Here is a 20,685-nt window from a genome sequence, read left to right as displayed (position 1 = left end):
CGGGAGTCCCCTACATCTCCCCATGGTGCTATCAAATGGGCTTTTAACACACGATATCTGAGGGATGTCACTGACGATCCAAACCTTTTCAGGCAAGATGGCACATGCCTGTAATTCCAATACTCAGGAGGCTAATACAGAAGTATTGTAAGTTTGAGGCCAGCCTTAGAAACATACAGAGATTCTCTCTTGACTAAAAAAGAAGAAAAACCCAAACCATAACAAGCAGTTTACATGTAGTATTTTACATTGTATGTAATATGTTTACAAAAGCCCATTCTTAGTAGAAACTTAACTTTATTCTGATCTGTAAGCAACAGTTAACTATGTCCTAGAAATGAAAAAAATAGAATCACAAAGTTGATGTGAAATTTTTAATGAATCTACTTTTAAAACCCTATATGTATACAGAAAAAAATACTGTAGACTCAGTTTCACTGCTTTTGCCAGCTACAAAAGTAGTATGCTTGATTACCAGTCCTAGGCGACGGCTTCTAGAAAGTACTTATTCCACATGATAACTTTCTGGAGAAGCCAAGAATACTTAATTTTCATTTTTAAATGTTTACAAAATTCTAATTCTCCATTACACAAATAATTTCTCAAAATTAGACATTATTCAAACATACACCAGTCATTATACAAATACATAAAAAGATCAAAAATATACATATTCTCTCAGCAAATTCTGTTACATAAATAAGAAAAATATATACAGCCAGATTTTCAAAGTACAATTATTTTAACACTGCAACTGTGTACAGAAGGTGCTAATAAAAACGCTAAAGTAAAAGTCAAAAGAATGACAGATTCTTCAGATGAGATAGGGCGTGTTCAGGGTGGTATGGCTGCAGACGACAGATTCCTTTCATAACATCTACGCCCTTTAAAATGCCTAGAACCAGCCTGAGAGGGAATATAATTTGGGAGTTCTTAATTTTAACTTCATTTTATCCCTTTAGATTATTCTCTGGACAGATGACATTCAGACTTCTACCCCCAACACCTGATACAAAAGGAATGTGTGAAAAACTACATAATCTACACGTTTGTGTTCAGACAAGTGCAAAGGAACTCTCAAAGAGTTAAATTTAGATACAGCTGTGTTAAAATTTTCTGGGTAAGATGAGCCAACTGAAAAATCAAAGAATTTAAGTTGGAAGTGTCAGAAAGAAACCCAAACATTCTGAAAATCTTAACGCAGTAAGAAATGATGATGCCAGTCTTTCTCTAGATAAGAAGAGCAGGTTTATGTTTTGCCCCAGAAATTCTCCTTCCTCTTCTGAGCACGTGCTAAAGTCTGGAAAGCCTGGAGCCCAGAAGCAGCAGAGCGAGTAGAGATATCAGACAGTCTGTCTACATCTGAAATGAGAGAATTCCAGGATTACATCCTTGTGAAAATATCTACAGAACAATACTATGCTTAAGGTACTATCACCAGGAAATTGAAACCATCAACTCAGTAGCAATGTTGGGTCTATCAGGAAGAAGAAAGCTGGCAAATGGAGTTTAACTCATCATAGCTCACGGCTGCTTTCCAAGTTTATCAGAGGCCAAACATGCCCATGTACGGGGAACCTTTTTCACATCACTGAAATCCCATAACGTCATTAAATTCAGCACAGCTTATGATTTCAGTATTTTCAGGGAACACGCCATCCTACTTTCAGAAGTACAACTACGGAGCAAAAGGTTTTCAATTTAAAATGCTGAGGCTGGAGAGGTGTCTCCGAAGCTAAGAGCACATAACTGCTGTTCCAGAGGACATGAGTTCAAGTCCCAGCATCCACAGCAGGGACTCACAACCATCAGCAACTCCGACTCCAGGGCATTCCCAGGCCTCTGGCCCCAAGGGTACCTGCATGCATGTGCACATGCTCACACACACATTATCAAAAATAATAAAAATAAATCTCTAAAATGCTGTAATTTAACATGGTTTTTATATCACTTTGAAGGTCTCACTAAATGTCAGGGGGAAATGTCTGGCAATATGCTACTCTTTCTTGGTAGAGAAGTCCACATTCTGAGTGAGCGAATCCATCACCTGCTTATAAAAACTGTTATCCCAGCAAGACAAAAGGCAGAAGTAGCTTCAAAGTGGCCAGATTTGTATTTCAAAACACAACTTGCTTTCTAGTTTGAACTAGAGTTACAAACTTGCTAAAAAAAGAAAAATGTTCTAATGTACTTAGTGTCCACTGTAAAGAACACTAAGTTCAAATTTATTTCCCTACTCAAAGTCAATAAATTCATAAATTATTGGCACTTTACTGATTCCAGCCATGCTTCCCAGGATAGGGCAAGTCATTTTGATTGTTCAAAACTCCTCTTGCCTTTATTAAAATCAAAACATTTGACAGAATGAAAATTATACAGTAGAAAAAAAAGGGTCCATTTTCATTAATTAATATTTTTAAAGATAAGAAAGGATAAGATTATACAGGCATTTGAAAAAACAGAGATGTAACATCAGGCCAAATTTCTGAGATAGACAGGTGGGAGCAGGCCAACCTGGCCTCTGCTGACGGAAGGCACGGTTTGCTGGGAAAGACTCCTCAGTACACAGCTCCAGGGTAATATGGGAGAAACTGCACCTCAGGTCTCGAGGACCCACTGTAGGAACCTCTGCGGGAGTACTCAGATCTGCGAAATGCTAGACAAACGTAAGCAAACTAGAGAGGAGCTGACTCGGATCTTGACCCCTACGTACCTTTATTGTTAACGACTTCGTATTGAGGGAACTGCCAACTGCCCGTCCGTGGTTTTCTCACTTAAAGAAGACGACACAAGACATTATCCTTCAGCTAACCACCGTCACATATTAATGGAATGCTCTGTCCCCTCCAAAATTCATGCTGAAACTGAATCGCTGTTGAAATTGCACGAGGAGATTAGACCTTTAGATATATAGGCTGTGACCTTAGGCAGCAGCAGGGAGGCTCTGCCAGGAGATGGTGTAGCAAGGATGCGGTCACTGGATGCTGCCCCTCTACCGTGCACTTTCCAGCCTTTGAGCCACAAGACCTCATTTCTGTTCCTTATAAGTTGCCCAATCTCAGCTGACCGGAGATAGCAAATGAGTAAATCAGTCATGAAAGTAGATAATCCGAAATGTTATCAATTAAGTCTGTACATTGGTAGAAACGACTGATCAAAGGGCCACTGGGTGATTTTAACGTGTGAAGCGAGGACATAAACTCTGACTAGGCGCCTAGAATTCTTTCCAGTGATAACACTGACATAACTTCATTACTTCAAAGAGCCATAGTAGGGCTCCTTTGAGATTGAGAGAGCCAGCAGAAGCCCACAGAACAAAGAAAATTAAAAGAAAAAAAAAAAAGTACCTAAGTTTGGGGAATGAGAAGCAAATGGAGAGATAAGCATATAATGTGCTTAAGGGGCCAGGAGTCTAAAGTCGGCAAGCAGAGAAGGTAACAAGCAGTGACCGGAGTCTGTCCCCGCCCCACCCTGAGGAGCGGGTGTTGGGGAGGGCACAAATGCTCAGACTCCCTGCAAGCTGTAGTGAAGGCAAGATGAAGCAGAGGCTCTGAAAACTTTTTTAAGCAGCAGGCAGGGCATAAAAATCTTCTTTAAATTTACACAGCTGGATAACTGCCTCTCTCAAGAGCGGGATAAAATTGTGTCTCTAAAGGTTTATAGAGCTACTGTGACCTTATATCCTATACATTAGGACAGGAGCAGCACAAAGAAAACAGAAAAGGAAGAAATTACTATTTAAGAAAACTTCCAGCCAGGTGGAGTGGTGCAACATTCAAGGAGGCAGAAGGAGGCAGTCAGACAGATCTCTGTGAGTTCAAGGCCAGCCTGGTCTGCAAAGCAAGTCCAGACCAGCCAAGGCTACACAGAGAAGCCCTGTCTCGAAAACAAACAAACAAACAACCCCCCCCCAAAAAAAACCCAAAAACCCACAATGAACCAGGAAGAAGGTCTATGGGGTGACAGTGAAATGAACAGGTAGACACCGAGCTCAAGATGCATCATTGTAAATGTAAGTGTAAATCAGTGGGTATGAACAGACAACCCCAAAAACCAGCAGAAAGAAAACAGCACATCCAAAAGCTACAGGATAAAAACTGCAGAATTCCCAGTGTGATGGAGGAAGGGCACAAATAGCACAGCAATGTCTAACAAAAATGAAGGAAACCAGATCTTGAATTCCACATCCGAGCAACAGCAGGCAAATTTCCAGGGGCATTTTTTTGTCCTGCCTAAGTAAGAGACACTACTGGCACCTAGTAGGTTGCCTATAAGCCTTGGTAAGATCTAGTAGGTCTCCTGGATATGCCTCGGTAAGGCCCTGAGATAGAACTTTCAGTTTATAAGGTGAAATATGGACTGGGATGCAGCAGCGCAATTCAGTATCCAAAAAAGAGATCTGTCCCATTTACAGAAATCCATCACCCTAGACTACCTAATGAGACCCTGTTGAAAGGAAGAAAATTAAAAAACAAGGAAGGAAGGAGGACAGGATAGAGAGGCAGAGAGGAAGAGAGGAAGGGAAAGAGAGGGAAGGAATAGGGGAAGGTGGATCCATTATCAACTAAAAAAAAGAAGAAGAAAAATGCCTAAATAAAGAAATTCTCAATATACGGTACCTTTTTTTATAACACTTGTCTATCAGTGTAACACTTCTATTTTTAAAGGACAAGAAATTAAAACCAAAACACTTACAATTATGCTGAAATTCAGGGTCTCGTAGGCAGCCCTGGATCCTTCTAGAAGGATACCAGTGAGGCAGGGTACACTGAACAGGCTGTCCAGGGGTGTTTGTCTGATGATCTGGAGTTTTCAAAGCTGGAGGAGTAGCCTCAGCAAATCTGAGACCATCAGCTTCACAATCTTCACGCAAAGGCAAGGGGTCAACTGTTTTGATGCCAGCAGCAGGAGAAGTCATGAAACCTACAGCACAGTGGTTTCCTCTCTAGATGACAAAAAAAGATGCACACGTGTGTGCAAAAGGAAAGAACCAACATTCAAATGTAGAAGCCACAAGTCACAGACAAAATGAGGGAAAGTGACAAAGTGTCCATGCAGAGAAGGCTATGTGCGTAAGAACCAACATAGAAAAACAGGCCTGCCGATAGAACAATAAATGTACATTAAAAATGATTGGAAAAGGCAAAATTTGGAAAGACAGGCTCAACAATGAACTGTTATTATGCTAATAAATATCCCCTTAGAAGCAATAAAATTAAGTTTCATTATGAAGCAGGAAAAGGCCTACAGTGATTCAGACAGATACAAGTACAGCAAACACCCTACCTCACTAGAATTTTTTTAATCACAAAATGAAAGCACTGAAGTACTAACTGTTCACTTACCAAATTGCAGAAATTAAGTACAATTTACAGAGGTGACAAAGATGTACAAACACAGGAACCTTCCACAGAGTTACCAGGAGCCCAGCAAAACATCAACTTTATAACTGTGTCTGCTTAACTCTAGTAATGCTTAGGGAATATTTACAGAAGATAATACCAATATGAATCAAAATGGAGTCTGCAGATGGCTTTCTTCATAGTGTTTTTAAATAAATATGAAATGGTACAAATCTGAAAATTGCATTTGAACAATAGTATCAGGTTAAAAATTTTAAACTAGAGCCAGCATCTATATTGCCATTAAAATAAATGATGTCTAATGATACAAAAATAAGTTCATAGTAGAGCTAAGTAAGAAAAAAAAAAACACTAAACAGAGAAAGATGTATGCAATCTGAAAGAAAGCTAGTATATAAAAAAGGTTTTCCTTTCTTTCTTTCTTTCATTTTCTTTCTTTTTCTTCTTTCTTTCTTTCCCTTCCTTCCTTCCTTCCTTCCTTCCTTCCTTCCTTCCTTCCTTCTCTCTTGGTGTTTCAAAACAGGGTCTGTGTAGCCCTGGATGTACTGGAATGCGCTTTGTAGACCAGGCTGGCCTAGAACTCACAGTGATTCACCACCCTATCCAGTGCTGGGATTAAAGGCGTGTGCCACCACCACCCAGCCAATTGTACTTAATAGATTGCAAAGTAGCAAAGCCAGACACAGGCACAACAGACTTAATCATCCCCTGAACTTCCATCGTCATCTCATTTGAACCCATGGATATGACATTAACAGCTTGCAACCTAAGGTATCTGTGACTGAAGAGCTGACGGCTGTCTCCCAAGGGGATCCAGTAGAAGAACACAAATCTCCCACTTGCTTCCCCTTGCTCCTGTAGTCAGTCGGTTGCAGACCACACTAAGACTTGTCTTCTCTTTTTCTTCCTATATAACTTAGAGGTTTTGTTCTCTCCGTTTTATGACTACTAAAAGGAGCGAAATGAAACAAAGTATTTTAATTGAAGGGATCCTCAGGCGTAATAAAACCAACTGATCTGGTTGTGAGCCTCAAGCCTCTTTACTGGCACTGTGCCAACTCTTGAAGAAAAAAGCTCCCCATGGCAGCCAGTGACTTCATTTATTTACCCTGTGAGTCAGAGCCCCAAGGCCTCCCAGTGCCAGTAGGATAACATCCAAACTCCTCAACGACCGCTTTGCCAACCTCATTTCCTACTTTCTCTTCCCTCTAAATCCACCTCACACCTTTCTCCCCTCTCGATAAGGACTAATAGGTACATAATGGTAGCTGTGGGGGAGGGGCTCCCCCTCCTTGAGTATCTTTAGGTAGTTATGGTCTTGGGAAGGGAGACATTTTTCCTCAGTAGTGTGACCACTCGCTGGCTACTCATGAAGGATTCTGTAAGAAACCCTAATGAAACATAGTGAGGATCACACAACAAAAGCAAGTGGGGGTAAGGAGGAGGGAAGGAGGGAAGGAGAAGGAAGGAAGGGCTAGAAGGGGAATTCACTGGGGAGTTAGTAGAAGGTGGACAAGAGAAGGTAATGAGGGTCAAATACAGAATATCATAATAAAACATTATTATATTATTATGTATAACTACTGTGAATAAAAACAAACAAAAGGAGCAATCATCGCTGAGAGAGACTATCTGTCCTGCTTGGAAGACACCCGCCTGCTTCCCTGCCAGGGCCCTTCCCTCCTTCAGTCTCCCCTGAAGTGTTACCCACTGTAGCCACAGAGCCTCAGCCCTCACTCAGATGTCACTTGAGCTTGAATTCATAGTACTTCTTCCTACCTGAAATTATCTTTTAAGAAAAAAAAAAATACTCTATTTTTTTCCCAAGATTAGGGAAGTTCCACAAAGTCAGAAAGTTGTGTCCCCAACTCTTAGGACAGTGCCTAGCACCGGCACACAGGAAAAGCCACTAAATATGAAAGGAAGTGGATAAAAATCAAATTCCCTACATTCCTCTCCAAAATAAGCCTATGACTTTAACTCAGTGTATACCATTCCCTCAATCCTGTTGGAAAGCTAGAAAATCACAAATCAGTGTTCCAATTTTCCTCTCCATTATCCAACCTATCACCTTACAGAGTCCTTCTGTGTCACCCACTTCCACTTTGGCTCCCCACCCCCTTCTTTAGTTCATGATACCATGTCTCCTCTCTGGACTGGGACATTGTCCCTTTGAGGCAGTCACAGTCTACTTTTGCTTCTACTATAGACAACTGAAACTATTTCAAGGCTAAGCATGCCCCTCGGTGGCAGAGTTCCTTCCTAAATCATTCAGTGGCTCCCCGTGCTTCTGAGACGATGGGAAATTCCCACTTACTATCTTTGCTGGCTTGGTGCCATGCCATGACCCCTGCCACAGCCTGTGCTGGTAGGAAGAAGTGCTGTGAATTAAGTCCAACTACAAATGACCTCCAAGGGATGGGTGAGGCTTTGTGGTTAGGACCATGTGGATGGGGGCATGGAAGCTGCCCTGGCAGAGAACCCAGAAGGGTGTTTCCCAAGCAGAGGAGAAGCTGTTGCTTCTTAAAACTCTATGTTCTTTTCTGCATGGAAATTTTGTATAAGACACGTGCATGCTCCTCTCTCCCATCCTTCTAATCAGGTGAATTGTGACTGGTAAAAACGTCCTCGACTTCAAACAAGTTTCTTTGTGCTAAGCTAGATCTCTACCACTGAGCTTTGCCCCGGCCCCAAGAAGTACTCAAATGTCACAACTAGGCCATTCCTTAAAGAAAAGCATTAAATAACAACACAGCTTTGAAGCCTTGTTCATTTTCATTGTTGTGTTGTACTCTGCGTGACTAACGTGAGTCTCCCCCAAGGTCTACTCTTGCTCACAGCCAGAGCCACAGCATCTAGCAGGTGCGCCCATGGCTAAGACACCTGCGCAGGATGAGCTGATGCACACTGGCTTCTTAAGATCATCTGCAAGATCTGAGGCAAGTGTGATGCACATCTCTAATGCCCACAACTCAGGAGGCTCAGAGGGAGGGACGGTCAGTGTGCACTGAAGAAACAGGAACTAGGTGCTAGAGAGATGCCTCAGCAGTTTAAAACTCTGGCTGCTCCTGCAGAGAGCACTGGTTTTGTTCCCGCCAAGCTCATGATGGCTCGCAGCCATCTCTAACTGCTTATATGGGAGAGATAACGCCTTCATCTGGACCCCAGGGGCACTAGGCATGCCTGTAGTATACAGACATACATGTGGTGAAATCAACAGTACAAGTAAAAAATAAAAAATTAAAAATAATTTTTACAAAAAGAAAGAGGAAATGGGTTACATATTCAGCCACTCTTCTAAGAGTTCAGGGCCAGCCTGGGCTATATAGCAAGACTTTGTCTCAAAAAGCAAATACAAAACAAGTAAGAAAATGTTTCTTAATGACCAAACCAATACCATGAAAAAAGTAAAGTTTTGTGTGAGACAGTGCTGTCTAGGAGTAAAAATTGTGAGATGAATCAACAGAAGTCAAATTCTGCTCAGGAGAGAGACAGTCAGGCGACTGCTGTCATCACCTGACTAAACTCAATACTTTGCTCCAACACCATTCTGAAGATTCAACAAGTCAACTCCCGTGCCGTGGGAGTTACTCAGGTCACTGCCCCTATATGTCCACAGTGCAAGGCATACAACGTGAAGTCAGGAGTGAAAAAGTCCACGGTGTTATAATACATTCTCCCTCATGCCTAGAGCAAAATCAAGTTTTCATCAAGGATAGCCGAACTCTGAAAGGCTAAGACTGTAACTTCATGTGTAACAATAGCTCTTACGAGAAACCAAGACAATGTTGTTCCTGCCAAGCTCAAATACTCCTCTCCTCAGCCAACAGAAGTAACCAAATCCAGCTCCCAGGCAGCCCTGCAATGTAAGTGGCAGGAAACTCACACAGCAGCATCTATCTACTTGGTGGTAAAAATATGCTTTTTCAGAGAAGTTGTAAATAAAATGTTACAATTGTATTGAAGTCCTTGTGAAGCAGAGATTGGCTTTAAAGTGTTAAGATTTAGTACTACTCTAGTATGTTATTCAAGAAACTAATTCCACAGCAAATTAAGATAACACATAAATACAGTGGCAAATAGGACCCCACTGAGGCCGAGTCAGGCTTGTGTGCATAGCTGCCTTACACCAGCCTGGACGTCCAAAGGGGCAGAGAGCACATGGGGCAAATGATTACCAACATTTATTCTCATCGGCCCAAGGAAATGTCTACTGTCATATATCCTTTCATAAGCCAACATGTGAATGTGCAACAGGAAACAGCCTAGGTTTTGTCACTCCAACGGCATTCATTTAACACATATTTAATGACTGTCAACTATGAGCTGAGCTGGCGTCCAATCAGTGAAACCTAAGCTCTGATCCCATCTTGGACCTCTCCTCCAGCCCTGCAAACTCCACCATGCCCTGAGAACTGACAAACATCTCCTCTGAATGACTTCTATTACACGTCAGCCATTATCAATTCCTCACCACACTCCCTACTTTTCAGTGTGCGCTTGCGCGTGTGCCCCACACCGGGGAGCAACAGCTCCAAGTCCCACTAATCCTCAGTGTAATTGCAACAGCTCGTCTCTACATCTGAGGAGACCTTCCCCCCACTGCCCCGTCCCGTCCACACCGGGCAGTGTTCCTCCCAGCATCAGCTTCCACAGCCAATCACTGCCCTTGCTGCCGTCAACATACCATAATTTTCTCACCTACTTTCTCACTCTGTCATGCTATTGGCAAATCATATCACAAGGCCAGTTAAATCAACTCACTACAGCTCTGGCCCTAAAGACATCAAAGTTGTAACCACTAACCCAAATGGCCCCTAACAGCTCCTAACAGCAACATGCATTTCCCTGCTCCCTCTCTCGCTCTAACTAGACCCTGTAAAGCTTCCTCCTCTATGCTCTAAAAGGTCAGTATGTTCTTTCTCAAACTCATTCTAGACAAGGATATTTTTCCCACATCCTCAGGACATGGTCAGAAAACTGTCCAAACGCTCCGCTCTCACCTTTTTCGTGCTCAGCAGCACTTCTCAGGGCTGTTCCTCCCTCTTGTAAGAGTGGAGGGACTGGGAGTGTGCCTGATGGGACCTCCGCTGCTCCCCAGGGCACCTACAGCCTTTCTTTCTAATCAATAACAATGTTTATGTCAGCCGTGTGTCTTGGCTTTTTTCTTCTTTAAAATTATCTTCCTCACCAAATGGGCACGCTCTCGTCGTGTCCATTTTTGATCTCCCTGTATACCCACTACTCTTTCTTTGCTTACTTTCTTGGAAAAGGCTCTGGAAAGATTTGTCTCTGGAGGCTGGGAATGTAGCCAGTGGTACAGCATTTGCCACCCATGCTCACAGCCCTCGGCTCAATTCCTGCCACTACCAGCTACGAACACACAATGTGCAGCTATCTTTAACTCTCCCTTCCTGTTCCCTTGAATCGCTTACATTTCGGCTTTTACAAGATTCTAACTGACTTTAAGTCTCATCCCTACTGACCGAGCAGCGCAAACGATCATATTTCTTCTCTCCTCTCCTCTCTCTCTCCATGGGGTGTGTGTGTGTGTGTGTGTGTGTGTACATAGGTGCCCACTTGAGTGCACCTGTGAATGCCATTTGTGAGAGTAATACCACAGGCCAGAAGAGGGCACTGGATCCCCAGGGGCTGGAGTTACCAGGACTATTAGCCACTTGATCTGGGTGCCAGCAACCAAGTTCAGGAGCTCCGGAAGAGCACCAAGCACTCTTAGTCACAGGGCCATGTCCCCAGGCCAGAATAAAAAATGCTTTAAATTTTATTTGTTTGTTTGCTTATTCATTTGCTGGCAGTACTAGGGATTGAACACAGGGCCCTATACATGCTAGACAAATATTCTACTACTGAGCTACAGCTCAGCCCTCTTTGATATTCCTTCTCTTTGAGCCCCACGTCACCACTCTTTCCTATCACTACCTTACTGGCAGTTTTCTTTTTTCTGGCTACTCCTCGCCTTCCTAATATAAATAACCTGGGACTCACACGTGCCTACACCTACTCTTCCCTGTCAACACCTATTGCCTAAGTCTTCAAATACCTATAGCTTTATACATACACTCACACACACATGTATATGAGTATCCAGTATCTCTCTGCAGACAAGCTTTTCAAATGCATATAGTCAGCTCCCATCAGCATGTCTACTCATAGACCTTTTAAGCTTCTCAAATCTAACATGTCCTAAAGAGAACTCTTTGCTATTTTCTAACACATATTTTCCTATCCATCTTTCCTATCTCAGTTAAAAAGCAACTCCATTCCTCTTGCTCAGGCCAAAAATGTTTTAGTCATCCTTAATTCTACTCTTCCTCCCACGCCACATCCCATTTTTCAGCACCTCTTGGCACACACATCTTCAGTGTACCTCCAGAATTGGGGTTCATCAGAAGACCTTCGCCACCTCCCACCAAATCCAAATTCCTGGATCCAATACTGACTGCCCGCTGCTTTCACACGTGTGCTCTCACTCCCTGTTGTCCAGTCTCAAGGCAATGACTACAGTGAGTTTGGAAAAGCCTGGGTCAAATCAAGTCACTCCTTTGCTGTTCCCACACTTACTATCTCGCTAAAAATAACATGTATGCCTTTTCTGTGATCTACAAAGCCCTCCACAGTTTAGCACAGCACTGGGTCTCAAAACCACTACCCAAACTATTCTCTGTTCCCGCCACAAGAACACATGACTGGACCTGAATGAATTGGAGGTCCTCTCACCTCAGAGACTTTGCATCTCTGTCCTCTTGGTCTAGAGCATCTCCTCACATGCCCAGATCAGTCCCCCACCTTCTTCAGATTCTGCTCCAATACCACCTTGTCAGTGAGGACCTCCTTGGCCACTTCCCACTCATTTCCCATCTTAGTTTTCTCAGAGCACTGAGACCTATCTGTGTGTTATACCTTTGCTATGATGGCTGTGACCCCAGCCTCCAGCAGGATGTAAGCTCAGTGAGCCCTGAATCTTCAGTTTTTAATCTCCCATGCTTAACTGTGCCTGAAACATGGTTGGAACACAACTATCAAACAACACATTGTATTTTTTTTTCCTTTCTGATGAGTCACTACTAAGAATAAGTGAAAGCATATCAGCAACAATCAAATGTCAAGAGCAAATAAGTAAATCCCAGTGCCTTTGCCTTGCCTTACTGAAAGCTAACAGTGGTGTTTCTACATACAGTAGGCAGGATTTTCTAAAGACTGAGCCTACAATTCATTTATTACATGAGACTATTTGAACCCATGAAGAGAAATTTTCCTCCGAAATGCAAATATGTACCTTCAGAGTTTCTAAGCCATCCAGAGAGGGCGCTCTCTTCCTCTGCTCGGGGGATGAAAGCTTCGCTTTACTCGGAGACACTAAGACGGCCCCACCTTGAAAATCCCATGGAAACCACGTGTCAATCACACCAAGCTACATTCTAGAAGGGCAGAATATAGGCTGCAGAAGGTGACTCTTACCAACGGCTGGAGTCGTGAGATCATGGTGAGTCCGCTGGATACCGAGTTCTCTCAGCTGTGGAGTAGGAAGCCTGCCTCCCTTCCCTGAGGAAAGAGAAAATGACTCCAACCTAAAGAGTAATACAATCTATTAAGAAGCCTTTCTTCCAGAAAAAAAAAAAATTATCAAACCTCAACATCACCATTATTTAGCATAGTAATAAAGCATAAACTAAGAGACTCTACTTTGCTTTTGAAAACAAATCAGATTCATATGCAGGAAGCCTGTAACAGCTGCCTATAACCCTAGTGTTTAGGAAGTGGACACAGAAGAATCCTGAGTTCCAAGCCAACCTTGGCTATGCAGGAAGTCCCTACTTAAAAACAATCTTTTTAAAATGCCTAATCCGTATGTAGTTAAGAGGAACTAGGTCTAGAAAGGAGGGAAGAGAAGGAAGCTCACTGTAAGTCAGCACTCCGTAACTAAGAAGTCTTCCATTTAGTCAGCACCCAACTTCCACATTCGCTACAACACCCATGAACAAATGAAGAGCTTGGCTGAAGACAAAATACACCAGCAGCAGCAGCAAAGAGCCATGCCCCTGTAGCTGTCTGCACATAGAACCAGCATCATTAGCTATTTTCAGAAACCATTTTAAAACTATTACCAAACAGCAGCCTTTCTTCCTGACAGAACCATCTGATATTACTGAATACCAGTTTTCCCCATGAAGTCATCCATCCAGATACATTACAAATCTGGCGGATCCTTACCACATACGTGAGAACAATCTAATTCCTCCTCAAAGAGCACGGTGCTCCCCCAGCAATCAGTGGTGACGAGACTGACGCAACACATGAATAAATCTTAGCACATGGCATGCGACAGCACCTACCTCACTGCATTAAAGTACAACCCCATTCTTTACCCGTCATAAACTGCCAGTGTAACCCCCACACCTAGTGACATGGCAGATGCACTTTTGTCATGCCCAAGAACATTGTATACGCTGAAGAATTTAATCTCACCCTTCCTTCATTCCATCTGCCTTAGACCTCTCCTGTGTGTCTAGTTTTTCTAGCTCTTGCATAAAGGTCTGCTTGTCCTTTCCCCTTCTCTCCTCCCCATCCTCCTTCCGTCTGGGCTGCTGCTGGGTGTCTTCCTTAGTGCTCTCAGCACCCCAAGCCAGGTTCCTCCTGACCGGCATGGTGGCGGCCTCTGGCAGGTCCAGTTTCCTGGTACTATTTTTTGGGAGGTGATCGCCTGAGGCAACTTCCTTTTCTTCTCCTTCTCGTTTGGTAGGAGGATGTTTCTGGGGAGTCTTGTGGCTTGGAAGATCTCTGCATATCAAAGAAAGTTTCATTGTAAATCTGTTTGGGTGTTCTAGTGCTTTAGTGAGTTCATCACTTTTTCACTTGTTTCCACACTGATGGCCTTGACACCTTGTCAAGGTCCTTAAGTTATTGAAGGACCACAATACATGAGAGCTATGTCTGGGATACAAACAAACAAACAAAAACAACACCTCCAAAAAGCAACACACTTACCTACTTCCACACACACATGCTTGCACTTCACCAACCCCAAATAGGCTAATTTGTTGTCACTAAATTCATACTCATGCACAATTCAATTATACATGTGAACAAGTATCTACATTCAAATTTTTATATTTTAGATTCATCTTTCCAAAATATTATTAAAGAGTATTTGCTGAACTTTTAAAGCAAGGTCACATAATAAAATTTCTAGATGAGTTTGGTATAACAGTGCTATTTTATTTGCTACAAATCAATGGGCAATTTCTCTCACAAACAGGTAAATTGTGTTTGCTTTAAAATTTAAAACAGCAGGGAATTCTCTACAATTAGAGGTCCAGTTCCATATTAGCCACAAAAATTCATTCCTGAATGATAACAGATATACACTACTAGCTTCTATTCTTGTATGTTTTTTGTGGTTGCTTTTTCAACTTCTTAAAGTCCTTTTACATCTACCCTATAGCCATTCTAGCTCTATGGTTGTTACAAAGAATATTGCAAAATGTAAGCCATCCAGAATTATTTCTTATTCATACAGAAAGACACAGAGCAACAACAGGGCTGCATTTGTCATAGAGAGTAAGTTTTAAATAATGAAATAGAGAGACCCATCTGACCAGAAGGCAGATTGTGAGAAGTCGGGTCACTTTCCCTATGTCATTCTGCAATGAACACAAGCTACAACTCACTCTTCTCACCATCCACAAACAACACCTTACCCAGCAAGATCCAATGCTTGGATGTTGCCGCTAATGGTTCCTTCTGAGCTTGTGGTTGAGGAGGCATCCCAACAGTTGTTGCTATCGGACAGAATCTGGTTCAGATGGTCCCGAGAAAAATGTGTTCCCTGAACTCGCTTCCTGTAAGACTCAGCCTTTTCTCGGAGTTCCTTAACCTACAGGAAAGAGTTCAGAAGTCACCCACCACTGTCAGTGCTCTCTACAAATATCAACGAGAACATAACAAAGCCCGTGCATGCCTACAGCCAGTCCAATGAGGAAGGCAGGCAAAAACAACAGCCACATACACTCACCAGACTATACATTTAAGCAGAAATTAAAACAATTAGGCAAAGCACAATGCAGTTATTTTATTTTGGACTAGCAGGCAAGGAGACATTTATAGTAGCTAAGAAAAATATTGACACATTCTTTTTTACTTCAACTGAAATCACACAAGTATTCTATGCATTACTATAGTGTTTAAGAACTCAAAAGCAACCAACCTCTGCATACCACATGGCACTTAGAGAATCCTAGGGGAGGAATACAGAGACACACTTAATGACAGGTTAATGCCATAAATGACTACTAATGGGAATCAATGAGATGCTGTATCTTATTACCAACTTGTCAATCAATATTTCTTGTATTCTTAGTAATATTTAACTCACTAACCAAGGTATCTTAATAGTGTTCTCAAGGATCAGGCATGTTCTTGCTTGATTGTAATGGTGTTGGTGATGGGTGATTGATTTTATCCCCAGTTCCCCATCTCTGGCTGTGACGGTGCCAGTGATAGGTGATTGATTGGCAATACTAGCTCCCCATCTCTGGAAGAGTGGTCACATGCCAGTAATTCCCAGTCTGGCTTAATTTCCCAGCTGTTCCTATTACAGAAAACCCCAGTGACAGTTGTGAGATTCCCTCTCCAAAACCTGCAGGTTCCCCCACAGTCAGCACATCCTCAACTTCAAAAACAAACCAACAACCACTAAATAACTGAAAAAAAATCCCTACCAAAATAATGGTGAGATTGTTTAACAAGCTTTTCAAAAATTATGATGAACTATACAATATTTTGTATTCTCTAATTTGCAAATATACTTTCATATGAAAAAGGAACCTAACTACCATTTGAAACACTTTTATTTCACACCACACTGCCACCTGCTGGCTGCTCTAAATATAAATATACAATGTGAAAACACCAAAAAACAGAATTGTGAACATTCTGCTTTAAAATGTTTTGCTTATTATTCTTAGCAACTTTTATCGATACTAACAATTCTGTATTTTTAAAAACAGAGGGTTCCCACAGTTTTGTAAAATCTTTTATCCCTTGACAATTTATTTTAGGTATAACTGTTAATAGTTTCATCTTTTACCCTTCACAAGAAGAGATGTTTTATGCATTATAGTCACTACCTCATCCTTTAGTAGTGGTTGTAACAGTGCATGCATGCGTGTGTGTGTGTGTGCATGCACGCACCTTGTGGGACTCAGGTTGTCAGGGCTGGCAGTAAGCACTTCACCTGCTGAGTCATCTCTCCAGCCTTCAACTCCTTGCCATTTTCTACCATATAGGCAAGACTCCTCTCCTATCAGAATGCTGTGCACTATAACTGCACTCTTCCCTTGAAGCCAAAAAAGAAAAGCAGACAAGGAAACCTGCGATGCAAAAGCAACTGGGGAACCGATCCAGAGCCTAACAAGGTCACTGTTAACAGGAAGGGAGGGGGAGCATTACACTTCTAGGGAAATAGCCATCACAGAGAGAGCACCTTCTCTAGCATGAGAAGCCATACAACTCCAGCAGACAGCTTTACCCAACCCTTGAAAATATCCGAAAGAATAATCTGACATCCTACTTTCTTCACTGCCAACATGAGCTATGTGCACTCATCAGTGCTATAAACTCAATATATTTCCAAAAAAAAAAAAAAAGCAGCAGCAGTTTTTGCAGCAACAGCAGAACCAAGACATTTGGTGTCGATGTGCTGAGTGACTGGGGGGGAGGGGGGCACTCTGCATGGCTAGGAGACCTGGTCAGCTGGTGTAACAAACGGTTCATCACCTACATCAAAGCTGCAAGCCTTAGAATCACTTCCTCTGTGTTCTCTCCACGAACCTACCACCCTGCAGCAGGGAGGGGCAATCAGCACTCAAACACTGATTCTATACCTGTCTAGAGTACAGACTGAGCAGCAGAGAGAAACGACAACCAGAGTTTCAAAACTCTCATACTCAACCGGCTTACAATGGCAAAGGAAGCCAACCTGTACCATCCTAGCACTGGCACAATCTGTGCCCTACTCAACAAATGAGACCTTGAGCGCTGAGCAGTGGAAACAGTCAAGGAGGCCACGTCCTGTTCACATGGGAGTACTATCCACATTGCTCAATGAGTAAGAGAATGCTGAAGAGCCCTCTGTATACAGAGATCCACTTGATACCAATTACTTAGAAAGGATGAGGAGCGGACACTTTATGGACATTCAGTATAACTATTCAGTTCTATTTATTAATGAGATATAAAATCCAATGCTTTCACAGTTCCTTATCAGCCATCCTTCCTAAAGAATGTCAGTGCTAACATTTCAGTTTTACATTTAAATGTGTATAATCCTATGCTAAGATGAAAACTGAAGAAGGTTGACATCTCTCAAAGTAAGGTATTCTATGGGCAAGAGGGAAAAATTAAGTGTGGACTCCAGAAATAGTCCCTAAGACCAATGGCTGAAGGTCACTACAAAGGATGGGAATAAATTACTCCCAACTAAACACCCACACAGTAATGACACCTAACGGCAGGATATATATATATATATATATGAGATGGCTCAGAGGCTAAAAGCCTTTGCTGCTCTTATACAGTACAAGAGTTTGGGTCCCAGCACCCACATTAAGTGGCCACAACTACTATAACTCCAGTTCCTAGAGATACAAATACAACACCCTCTTCTGGCCTCCACAGGTACAGGCACACACACAATCTAAACACTGAAAGATGAATGTTTTCATTACTGAATTATTTTTCCCAATTTGAACTAAATCATTTAAAATTTACATTCAGAAAAATCAAATTCAGAAAACTTAAGGGAAAATTTTTTTTTCTCAAAACTCATGACCCCCAAATGAGAAGTAATGCTATACCTGGTCCTCACAACATCTGTCAGATTACAGGGTGTCTCTCAAATGTGGCTCTTTATCTAGAGTCAAAGTCCTAATTGTCCTCTAGTCACAACAACCACCAAGCCAAAAAGATATACGTGCCAACTAGCCATCACGACACATGCCTGTAATACCTACATGGGAGAGGCTAAGGCAGGAGGATCGCTATGAAGCTAATGCCAGACCTTTTTACAAAAAACAAAAATTAACTTAAGAGTGAATTAATGTACAACAGATTCAGTTATTGAAGGAAATCATTTAAGAATGTTATAGAGCAATGCTGCAGTGACAGTAATGGACAGATGTGGCATACACATCCACGCTCAAGGCCGACTCCACAGACATCCGTGAGTAAGTATGTGGGACTTCCGAGAGAATACCCAATAGTTATTGCTAAAAATAGATCCCAAAAGCGCAGCATCTAGACAGCTGAACAGGAAGTGAAGTCAGTATCTGACCATGAGCCAACAGCTGAGCTACTATTAGGAGGATGGGCTGGAGAGATGGCTCTGTGGGTGAAGCGCTTGCCCACTTATCCCAGTCTAGTTCCAGCACTGGAAGGTAGAGGAGGAGGAACCGGGGATCTCAATGGCTGGCCAATCTAAGCCATCCGTGAGCTTTGAGGTCAGTGAGAGATGCTGTCACAAAAAAGGTGGTGAGGGACACCAACCTCTGGCCTCTAGGTGCCCAGCCATGTGTACATAATGCATACACCACAACATACACAACAATAAAAAAATGCTGGGGGGAGGAAATGATGCTCAGACACCTCGTTATCAGCCACATATCACAAATAATGGTCCAGGGGAAAAAATCTAGTGTTTTGACAAAATATGGCCCATATTAAATGTCTATGCCTTGGTTAATATTAAAGTTATTCTTCTTTTCTATTGCCAGTCTAGGTTTTACTTTTCATAAAAGGTTGATGCAAACTTCACTTTCAAGTAGCAATGAGCACAACTCACAAAAGGTTAAGGCATCAAGATACCATATAAGGAAAAACTGAGAAAACAGGCAACACGGCACTCTCCTCCATTGAGGCAATATGTAAAATCACAGACTCACCTGGTCTGGCATGTTGTCTTTCACACGCATCCAAGCTCCAGCTTTATAGTAATACTGGGCTGGGCTCAGAAACTTTGCTCTATATTCAGAATTCACCTTTCTACAAGAGACAGAATAGAAGTAAGTATTCTCGCGTGGTGACCACCCAAAAATGAGCATTTCCTGATAAGATACATACCCGAGCCTTTGGTGTCTCCAGGGAACAGGCTTTTGAGGCTGGTCTGAGTCTTCTGACGCCATCTCTACTTCTAACTCTAAAGCCTCGTCTGCCTTATTATTTGAAATGGAAATAATTTAAGCTTTAATGCTTACAGATGTCATATATTAAAATAAAAACATAAATGTTATAAAGGTAGGTGTGGAGATTCTATTATGTTTTTTCTTTTAGATGTTTTAGCTACTAAAGAAAAAAAATCAACAATTTTTGAAACCAAGTTTAGATCCTTATGTTTTTTTTTAAAGATTAACAAATGCCATCTAAATATTAAGAAAATAACCACACTAGATTTTTATTTAGTCCTTATGTTTATGTCTAAGTGTTATAGTAATTAAAGTTTTGCTAATTAAGTTATCACAGTGTTCCACCCCAAGAATATTATAGGTCAACAGCAAGTGTATGTGTGTGCTGTGTGCACACCCATGTATGTGTGTGTGTGTATGTGTGTATGCACATGTGTGCACACAAGCACATATGTGTATGTGTGCATGGGCATGGGTGTGAGGATGTGTTCGAACACACACACAGGTGTATAATTTTACTTTTAGTCATATACTTCCTATTTTAAAAGGCCACAAAGTTCCAGGTAACTTACTACAGGAGACTATTTCATTTTCCTATAATCTACAATGATTGTAGCCTAATGTCCTAACTTAGACTATCTGCAAATTCACACACAAACGCAAGTGTTTATATTCAGTGCAGTAAATTATATGAATTATACTATAATTTAGCATAATAAAAATTCTGCCTTAAGGTAAATGTGTGTTATGCTTCACAGCTACTACTTTAAGATAACGTTTCCATCATTCCTGCTGTCCTACAGCGGATGTTACTGCAAGGCCAGTCAGTTGACATTAGACAGGGGAGACTTAGCTGCTGCACTGCTAAGTACGGCCAAGGTGTACTAACTTTATTATGTGTCCATCTCCCAGCAGTCTTAAGCACCACTGAGCCCCGCCATGTCTGCATCCTGTACCCTCAGGCCCTGCAGAGGACCTGGCTCATGTAAGTAGTCAGTGAGCACCTGGCATTTAGTGAACAAATGAGCTAACGCTAGCAATGAATTCAGGGAGCTTCAGGAGGTAACAAAAGAAAATATGCCAAGTCTGAAACCGTCTGCAAGAGGTTGGAAGCTGGAGGATAC

At 42.0% G+C, this 20,685-nt stretch overlaps 1 protein-coding gene across 3 annotated transcripts in view; it reads right to left on the bottom strand.

Annotated features, from left to right (window-relative positions):
• Nucleotides 1-360: 360 nt before the first annotated feature.
• The window catches only part of Mdm1 (Mdm1 nuclear protein), a 59,073-nt gene continuing 38,748 nt past the window's right edge, over nt 361-20,685 (bottom strand). For 2 of the 3 annotated variants that reach the window (XM_060378104.1, XM_021658386.2), the window contains 10 exons: nt 19,500-19,591; nt 19,322-19,421; nt 15,589-15,618; nt 15,083-15,258; nt 13,851-14,162; nt 12,843-12,952; nt 12,661-12,755; nt 4,696-4,945; nt 2,714-2,773; nt 361-1,362 (listed from right to left, as the gene is read on the bottom strand). In XM_060378104.1, the coding sequence (XP_060234087.1) occupies nt 1,250-1,362; nt 2,714-2,773; nt 4,696-4,945; nt 12,661-12,755; nt 12,843-12,952; nt 13,851-14,162; nt 15,083-15,258; nt 15,589-15,618; nt 19,322-19,421; nt 19,500-19,591 (1,338 nt within the window). In that variant the 3' untranslated portion in view covers nt 361-1,249. The remainder of the gene's footprint in view (nt 1,363-2,713; nt 2,774-4,695; nt 4,946-12,660; nt 12,756-12,842; nt 12,953-13,850; nt 14,163-15,082; nt 15,259-15,588; nt 15,619-19,321; nt 19,422-19,499; nt 19,592-20,685) is intronic. The other variant, XM_021658387.2, reaches the window with a different exon arrangement.

This window comes from Meriones unguiculatus, chromosome 2 (assembly GCF_030254825.1).
Source record: "Meriones unguiculatus strain TT.TT164.6M chromosome 2, Bangor_MerUng_6.1, whole genome shotgun sequence".
NCBI lineage: Eukaryota > Metazoa > Chordata > Mammalia > Rodentia > Muridae > Meriones > Meriones unguiculatus.
The sequence above is the reverse complement of the archived record's forward strand: the minus strand, read 5'-3'. Positions and strand labels throughout refer to the sequence as shown.